This window comes from Hydra viridissima, unplaced genomic scaffold, assembly GCF_058129835.1.
Source record: "Hydra viridissima isolate aposymbiotic clone 2 unplaced genomic scaffold, HvirCarnegie_v1 scaffold_14, whole genome shotgun sequence".
NCBI lineage: Eukaryota > Metazoa > Cnidaria > Hydrozoa > Anthoathecata > Hydridae > Hydra > Hydra viridissima.
Window position 1 is genome coordinate 8336644 of NW_028324313.1, and position 9673 is coordinate 8346316.

Consider the following 9673-nt stretch of genomic DNA (forward strand, 5'->3'; position numbering starts at 1 on the left):
CTTCCAGAAACAATATGAGGACTTGATCATCAGCAATTAAAGAGATGCACTGGTGAAAAAGATTATTGAAGAACACACTTTAACAAAAGCTTACCATGATCGCCTTGATAACAAGAACAACGATGTTAATGCTGAGCTATGAAGCCAAGAAAAGGACATTAATGAAATCTTAAGAATTGATTTGGATGAGATGGCTTTCTCGATCGGACCTGAAAATTAGGATCAGCACCCTCCATTGGAAAGAGAATTCAAAAGACACTTTGCCTTCTCAAAACTTGACCTAGACGTAAGTTTTAATTAGAAATAAAAAAGATTTTAACTGACAATTTGATATTTGAAGAACATTAAATTTCGTCAGTAAATTTTGATGATAATATACTCGTACAAACATAAAAATTATTTATTGACGGAAACTTTAGATAATATGTGCTTGCCCCCTTTTTTAAAATTTATTTTTGAAGTTGTGTAAAATTTTTCTTAAGATTGACCCTCTCGACTGGTTGAAATCAATTGAGAAGTATCTACCACTGCTTTCTAGGCCGGCACGTGCATTCTTGTGTACTCATCATCAAGCTCAGAGAGGGTCTTTTCAAAAGCTAGATTGATAATTACTCAAAAAAAAACGAAATTGAAGCCTGACACAGCCCAGAGAATGGCCTTCGTTCAGCATAACATCCAGAGGCTACTGCCTTTGGTATCTCAGGTTCCAATTAATGAATTGGAAGAAAACTTTGACTTTGATTTCCAGGTCTATGCTTTTATATTTTTCTGAACCAGCATAAAATTCTCTATCATAACCAATCATAAAAAAGATGGGTTGGCGGGGGTGGCGATGGGATAGAAACTGCAGTAGCGCCTACAATTCTTTACACAACAAATGCTACATATTAAATATATTACATAGTAATAATTATTTATTATAATAATTAATAATATCGTTGATAGTTTCTTATTTGATTTAGTCTATATTAAATATATCTTTATTGCACACCTTACTATTGAATATATTTTATATATGTCATACATCATTTAGATGTATTTTTTCCGGGCAGTTCCTAATTGATGAGCAACCGCCCGTCATAAATGCATCAAATTTTCATCTGTAGTCGATTAAATGCGGACGTCAGGCCGATATCAGGCCGATGCTAGCATGTTATCTGGGTTGTATGCATACTGATTACTTTCTTATAAAATCATAAAAGATTTTTAAGTTTTTAGGTTACAAATATGAAAATAATTGAAAACATGTATACAAAACCTTGATACTTTCAAATAAAAAAAGCATAGAACTTTTATTATTAAGAAATTTTTTGTAGGAAGCCCAAAAGTTGATGCTACACAACTAAAACACATGTTCATTATGAAAAAGACAGAAATAAAGTGTAAAACTTTGCAACATAAGAATCACAAAGATATGCAGTTTGATAGTAAATAGGGCAATACACTGCAACCGTTCTCAAAAACTAACAAAATTCACGTCATACTGGTTATCACACCAAGTAACTGCGCGAATGATTACTTAATTCAGACTTAAAAAAATCTGGATTTTGATGCCAAATATCTGTTTTCGATAGGATCAAATGTTGTTCCGTTTGGAAAAGTGATGCCCAACGAAAAAGTTGAACTGTAAGCGTTGTTATTCGCATTTTGAGGTTGGCTTATCAACATTTCGAAAAACCGCTCTGTTCCTTCTTCCAAATATATGGCAGACGCTGTACCTCTATGAAAAGTATTGCGATAAGAAGAAATATTATCTCTTTAAAATATTTTCATTAGGAATGCACCCCATCAATTTAAAATGTTTTAAACTTAACACAAAACTATGTAAAACTAAACTTACTGGCCGAGGAGAATAATCCGTCTATCATGCTTACCAGGTGTAGAAATGTATAGTCTGCAAAAATAGTTACAAGACATCTTGAAAGAGTAGAATGCAGTTTCAGGCGCAACAAAGTAAGCAAATGCTTGACCACCAAGGTTAGAGGCAACAGAGTTTACATCATTAAACTGAAACAAACATGATGAACTTGCTTTACTGGTTCTAAAATTAGTCTCTTTTACCATTGCCTCAATATCATTTCCATAGTTATATATTCTACTGTACCTCAGCAAAACAACTTTCAATTCTAAAGTTTAAAATTGTAAGTTTATATTAATTGCCGCTGCGTACTTAAAAATATTTGTATATTAGTTTAGGATCCAATCCGGATTCGTCAACTTTTATACTTCGTTTAAAATAAACTTTCACCTTTTTCGCACAAAGTGCCATCAAAGCTGGCTGAAACACATTTGCAAGTGTTGGTGTCATCAACATAGTTGGGTAGACACGTCGAGTTGTTTGTACAGAGACCTTTTTCACATCCTGCGTTCTGTACAAAATAATGCTGTGTGATGTAATCAAATGTCTCAAAAAAATACTTAACAATATTTATTCGTTGTACCTCGATAGATATATTAAGTTACTTTCAGTAAAAGAAATCTTAAACTTAACAACTCAGTTTAAGCAATAATCAAAATGAATAAAAAATAGACTCAGAAAGAATAAACTCACCAGCACCGTGTAATGGGTCGAGTTTTCTTGGTACACAAGTTTATCTTTATCTGCATATGCTTGTTGGCTGAGCAGTTGGCACTCCATTTTACTGACATTTGCCGTAAGGTTGGATATTAGGTTAATCGAGAGACATTGAGTTGAAGCAGCACATTTCTTGAGGCAATGCTGTTCACTTTCTACAGTCGATTTGTCAAGAGCCACTGCATTTAAAAGAGTCGACGACATTTGCTTTGTACTTAAATAACTGCTTTTTGTTTTCACTGATGCCGTCAGTAACTCAGATCTGCAGAGCTTGTTACTTGAGCATACAACAGACTCAACAAATCTGATTAATACCAAAGTCGCACATGCTCTAAGAAGTTTACATACACGTGAACACAAACATCCAAAAATGTTAAGACTTGTGGGAAAAGTTACATTTCGCAACTAAAACTTTTTACTTTATCGTCGCAGCAACATTTATAAACATTATAATAAAGGAGAAACTAAAAGAGTTGTTACTATTAATGGAATAACCATTTTACTTTCTGTCAAATTGTGGGTCGTTAACCGTGTTTTAGTTTTAACTATATCTAACGTTTATATTACTATGGACCAGATACTGAAGGAATACAAAAAAAGTTTTATTTCGAGACCAGTAAAAAAAATTCATTGTGTTTGTTTCAGTTTAATGACCAAAGCTCTGTGTCCGCAAACCTTGGTGGTCAAGCATTTGTTTACTTTGTTCCGTTAACCAAATATTAATTGAAAAGACACTTACCTTATCAACAGTTTCCTGATCATATTTCTCATTCCTCTTCTCCTAAAGACTTTCTTTTCCTTTTGTGATGTTTCAGAACAAACAAAATAAAATAAAACTTCGGAATAAATTGTTTATAAAAATTGTCAGAATATTTTTCCTCAGAATGCTTTTCTTTTTTTTTGTCGTTTGGAACGAAAACCTTAGAGCGAGTTGTCAACAGATTAATATTTTATTTTAATCAAAACCAACTTGCTCTAACCTAACTGTAATTTCTAAGCGCTGTTGCTGTATTTGTATTAAATTCGTTGCCTGCTGCTAAATGATTTATTTATCAATATATCTTTCATTTAGTTTCATATCTTTGATATTAGAAAACCATGACTCCTTGCACATTATAAAGTCGCGTAAATATATTGAGTTGTTAAATTGATTTAAAGATTTGATAAAACAGTAGATGATGCACACGTGTTCAGATCAAGAAGCCAATCTGTTCTTAGCATCATTCCGTTAAATAAAGATCCTTTCTGATGGTATTTATAAGATATTTATAAGATATAAGATATATTTATAAGATATGTGTTAATAATGCTTCATCTGGATAACAATGTGGTATAATTGATGCTCAGTATTGAACTCAACAACAACTCGAAGCTATTGAAACCCATGTTCAACCAAATGAAGAATGTGGTAGTGTTAAGAAAGTTGATGCATTTGATGCGAATAAGTAGCTTTCTATGCAGTAGAATGTTCTTGGCAGTTTACGTCTGTGAACTTGCAGCAAAAGAATTACATGACTTTAATCCTTTTATAACCGTATAAAGGTTGGATCTTCGATTTGGATAGATCGATCTAGATCATCGTATTGTCAATTGTAGATTACAATATATAGGCGAGTTGGGGTGAGTGAATGTTATTGTCTTTTAAGCGCCCGAACAAAATAAAAAACTTATTGACTAACTGTTTTGTACTAGAAAAAATCTTTTTTCCCAAGATTTGCTTTTAAAATTTCTTCTTAATTCGAGGTACTTAGTTCCATTAAGGCCTTTTTTTAAAAGTGTAACTTAATGAAAGTTTATCATCTATTAGCAAAAACCTTAACGAGGTGCACGTTCATAAGTAAAAAAGAACTATAATCAGCAATAACTAAGTATCAACCTTAATAAGCAAAAACAAAACAAAAAACGGTTAAAAAATTAAACTCGATCAATAAACGAAAACTTTCACTTTGATAAGCAGTTAGGTAAATGAAGTTTACTCTGTAAATTATATCTACAATTAAAATATAATGTAGAATGTGAATATTTGTCACCTAAATATGCAGTTTACGTATAAATGTTACCGCAGTACATCCTTTACGATTTTTAAATATGCATGTAATTAGAGAAACCTATGATCGAAGTTTTTAGAATATTGTCATCTTTTTTAGTAGCGATTAAACCAAAAGGCACCGGTTATCATCTTCTTGAATGAAAAACATTTCACAGTAAAACCGTCTCAAGTTCTTGTCATAATCAATTTATCTCATCTTAGAAGATCTTGGATATCTTAAACAAGGTTAAGTATACACGTCAGACAAAAGATCCCTCACAGATTTTTGGATTTCTCAGTTCGGATAGTAAGAAAATGCCACCAGTATTTCTACTTTCTAGGCTGAAAATGAGTGCCAAAAACTAAACTGAAAGTGTCCTGATGCCTCATATCCCTCCTTGGGTTTAGTTCAAATATCCTAAACTTGCTAACTGCGTTTTCATGCAAAATAGAGCCCTGTGTCACAAGGCCAATCTTACCCAGAAGTGGTTTGTTAATCAACTGAAATTCTGGCCCAAAAATATCTTGTCACCTAGCTCTCTTGACCTTAATCCTTTAAACTTCAGCACCTGGGTTAAGATTTAAGCACAAGCTTGCAAGGAACAGTGACCTAACACTGATCAACTCATTAGCTCAATATCACGGGCCTAGACTGGGCTAACTTACAAATACATCATGAAGACCTGCTCAAAGTTCCGATCTCGAGTTGAAGCAGTAATTGAGCGAAAGACAGTGGTATTGATGTAAACTCGACCTTTTTGATATGTTTATTTGATGAAATAAAAGTCTTTTCATTTTTCTTTTGTCAACTCAGAATCCAAGGTTTTGTCTTAGAAAAGTGCAAAACTTTAACACGGGTACGGGAAGATCACAAGCAATAGTTTAATTTACATAGGATTCTATCTCGTGAAAGTCCATATGGCCGAAGTTTTATGCATAGATTTAGCAAATGCTTAATTCCAAAAAGAATCCATGTACTTTTTTAGATGATTGGTTTTTTAACTTCATCAAAGCAAGATGTTGAAGTGGTGGATGTAGAAGATATATAACTAACTGAGGACAACCATCTTCTTTAATTCTTCTTCTCAAGTTTTGGGCTTCATCATTGAGGTATTTTATAGCATATACTAATCTGATCTGTAATCAAATTTTATGGAGTCTTTATTCAGTAACAACTTTCAAGCATTGCTCAGGGTCATTTTTCATTTCCAATATTTTAGTTTTCTTTACCTAAACTAGTGGTTTCAAAAACAACACTATCATTATCTGAAATTTATTTTATCCCTATTTTTAAGCAAAATCTTTTTGAAACACGTGCCATACGTATTATTAAGTTAAAAAAAAGTTTTAATTTATTTTAGTAAGAAGCTAACTCTAAGTTCAAACAAACAGATCACTAAAACTTTCTAGACTTTTCCTAAATATCATGTTGCTCCAAGTTGCTGAACTGTTTTAGCAGCAACTGTATGAAGGCTGTCTGTCATAGAGCTTTTAATATAATAATTTATGCATGCTTATGGAAAGGAAATATCTTCCTAGATACGAACTTTACCATGAGTATGCACTCAGGCAAGAGTTTGAAAGTACACACTTGAAGATCTTAATGGCTAAACATTCTACGTTCTTCAGAAAAAAACAAGCAGCATTCAGTTCATCCTCTTGCATCTTACAAAAATGAAGGACATATTTTTATATTACAAAAAAAAAAAAAATTATATAAATTACAACTCAAATTATTTCTCTTTTATTTAACTCGAGGCATCGAAAGCTTGTCAGGAACTCTTATACACGTTCTGCACCTTCTTCTTAAACTTCAAACATTGTAATCATGGCCTTAATTTTTAGCGGCTTCACTTTTAACAAGGAAAAGTTTTGATTCACATTATTCGAAAGTTTTGCAACTTCATTACTTACCTTTGTAATAAAAACAACGAAGTCAATTATTTCCATTAATTACTTTGTGTTATATTTTGTTTGCGTAGTGAATTACCTTCTTATATGTTGGAGGTTGATTGACGAGGGAATCGCAATATAACCTAGCAAATCTTCACTTTTAAGATAAGTATCTTGTTTCGAAAAACGTTTTTTGAACTCATTTTATTGATCTGAAAAACATTTTCTCTAAAAAAATTCGTCCCAAATTTTTGATTATGTTACACTTTTGCCTTTGCTCATTCATTTATGCTATAAAAGATTTTAAAATATTTATGAAAAATAATAAAAACAATTGAAAACATACAAAACCTTGACACTTTTAGATAAAAAAAAAAACAACAACAAACAAAACAACTTGATTAGGAAGAGTTTTGATTGTAGGAAGCGCAGAAGTTAATGATAGGCCAATAAAGCACATCTTTTTTTTATACAAAAGATAGAAATAAAGTGTTACACTTTACAACATGAAACTCACAAGCATACACAGTTTGATATTAAATAGTGCTAAAAACTGCAACTGTTCTAAAAATAACTAAATTTCTCAACATGTTGTTGATTACGTCAAGTAGCTGCGCGAATGGTTACTTAATTTGGACTTACAAAAATTTGGATTTCGATGCCAAATACCGGTTTTCGATTGGATTAGATACCGTTCCGTTTGGGAAAGCAACGCCCAGCGTAAAACCTGAGTAGTAATTTGCGTTAGCCGTATTCGGATGATGGCTCAATAACATTTCGAGGAACTGCTCTTTTCCTTCTTCCAAATATATGCCGGGGCTTACAGCTCTACGAAAAATATTGCGATAAGAAGAAATATTACCTCTTTAAAATATTTTCATTAGGAATGCACCTCATCAATTTAAAATGTTTTAAACTTAACATAAAACTCAGTAAAAATAAACTTACTGGCCGAGGAGAATAATCCGTCTATCGTGTTTACCAGGTGTAGAAATGTATAGTCTGCAAAAGTAGGAACAACTCATCTTGAAAGAGTAAAATCCAGTTTCAGGCGGAACAAAGTAAGCAAATGCTTGACCACCAAGGTTAGCGGAAATAGAACTTGCATCATCAAACTGAAACAAACACGTTGAACCTTGTTTACTGGTCTTAAAACTTGACTCTTTTAGCATCCCTTCGACATCATTTCCATAGCTATATTGTCTATTGTACCTCAGCAAAACAACTTTCAGTTCTAAAGTTTAAAATTGTAAGTTTATATTAATTGCCGCTGCGTACTTAAAAATATTTGTCAGTTAGTTTGGGCCCCAAACCCGGACTCGTCGACTTTGTTTAAAATAAACTTTCACCTTTTTCGCACAAAGGGCCATCAAAGCTGGCTGAAACACATTTGCAAGTGTTGGTGTCATCAACATAGTTGGGTAGACACGTCGAGTTGTTTGTGCAAAGATCTTTTTCACACCCTGCGTTCTGTACAAAATAATGCTGTGTGATGTAATCAAATGTCTCAAAAAAATACTTAACAATATTTATTCGTTGTACCTCGATAGATATATTAAGTTACTTTTAGTAAAAGAAATCTTAAACTTAACAACTCAGTTTGAGCAATAATCAAAATGAACAAAAAACAGACTCAGAAAGAATAAACTCACCAGCGCCGTGTAATGGGTCGAGTTTTCTTGGTACACAAGTTTATCTTTATCTGCATATGCTTGTTGACTGAGTAGTTGGCACTCCATTTTACTTACGTTTGCCGTAAGGTTGGATATTAGGTTAATCGAGAGACATTGAGTTGAAGCAGCACATTTCTTGAGGCAATGCTGTTCACTTTCTACAGTTGATTTATCAAGAGCCACCGCATTTAAAAGAGTCGACGACATTTGCTTTGTACTTAAGTAACTGCTCTTTGTTTTCACTGATGACGTCAATAACTCAGATCTGCAGAGCTTGTTACTTGAGCATACAACAGACTCAACAAATCTGATTAATACCAAAGTCGCACATGCTCTATGAATTTTACATAAATACACGTAAACAAAAACATCTAAAAGTATTAGTATTAACTCATAAACATGGTTAAAAAGTGCAAAGGAGAAACTAAGGAACTGTTGTTGTTTAATCAATAACTAATTTACTTTCCGTCCTATTGTGGGTTGTTAACCATGTTTGGTCATGGCTCCGTTAATAATCATTAATGAGGTACTTACCTTAAAAGAAGTTTCCTGATCATATTTGTCATTCCTCTTCTCTTATTTCTCTGTGTTCTTTTTCTGATGTTAATGAAGTTTGGGAACGAGCTGTTTCTAAAAATTGATCTTATTTCTATTTTTATTTTATTTCCATAAAATTTTCTAAAATAACAAATTATGAAATATTTCTAAAATAATTAATGATAAATTCAGAGTAAAATTAGTTCCAAAAACTAGTTTTCTTCTGAATGCTATGCGTTTTTCTTTTCTTTTTTTTCTTGAAATCTTTGTAACGAATTCTCAATAGATTATATATATATATAGATAACATTTTAGTTTATATCAAAACCAACATGCTATGTGTTTCGAAATAGACAAAATTATCAATAATACTCAAAGTTCTAAAAGTATTCGCTGCATTCCTAATGAATTCATAAACTGCTGTTAGATGATTTATTTATCAATGTATCTTTTATTTAATTTTATATGATTTTGATATTAGAAAACCATGACTTCATACACATTAACATAATAAAGTTGCGTAAATATATTGACTTTAATAATAGATACAATAAAAGCAATAAATTGAGTAAAAAAGTTGATGAAACTGTAGATGTTTACGTGTTCAGCTCAAGGAGCCAATATGCTCTAGACAATCGACCGAATTGTAATCATTTAAATTAAAATGGCAGTTCATAGCAAATACGTAAAGAGAGATCCATTAAACAAATATGATTCTGGTGGTGTTTATAAGGAATATGTTAACAATGCAGCATCCGGATGCATTTTGATAACAAAATGATATAATTGACAGCTAGTGTTTAACTGAACAAAAAATCGAAGCAATTCAAACTCAAACTCGACCAAATGAAGAACATTGTCGTGTTTTCAGGAAGCTAATACATTTGAAGAAAATAAGCAGTTTTCGATGCAGCAAAATGCTCTTCGTAGTTTACGTCTGTGAACTTGCAGCGAAAGGGTTATTTC

At 32.3% G+C, this 9673-nt stretch overlaps 1 protein-coding gene across 3 annotated transcripts; it reads right to left on the reverse strand.

Annotated features, from left to right (window-relative positions):
- Positions 1-1203: 1203 nt before the first annotated feature.
- On the reverse strand, positions 1204-8864 carry LOC149879144 (uncharacterized). 3 transcript variants are annotated; one of them, XM_090072197.1, is made up of 8 exons: positions 8705-8854; positions 8150-8504; positions 7847-7967; positions 7446-7731; positions 2552-2906; positions 2249-2369; positions 1841-2126; positions 1300-1720 (listed from the first exon to the last, which is right to left on the reverse strand). In XM_090072197.1, exons 1-8 carry the CDS (start codon positions 8734-8736, stop codon positions 1531-1533), a joined length of 1746 nt encoding a protein of 581 aa, XP_089928323.1. In that variant the 5' UTR covers positions 8737-8854; the 3' UTR covers positions 1300-1530. The 3 variants fall into 3 exon arrangements, with proteins under 3 accessions (XP_089928322.1, XP_089928323.1, XP_089928321.1); XM_090072195.1 differs by lacking the exons at positions 1300-1720; positions 1841-2126; positions 2249-2369; positions 2552-2906 and adding exons at positions 6250-6788; positions 7140-7325 and having other exon boundaries at positions 8705-8864; XM_090072196.1 differs by lacking the exons at positions 7446-7731; positions 7847-7967; positions 8150-8504; positions 8705-8854 and adding an exon at positions 3315-3532 and having other exon boundaries at positions 1204-1720.
- Between the last annotated feature and the right edge of the window lie 809 nt (positions 8865-9673).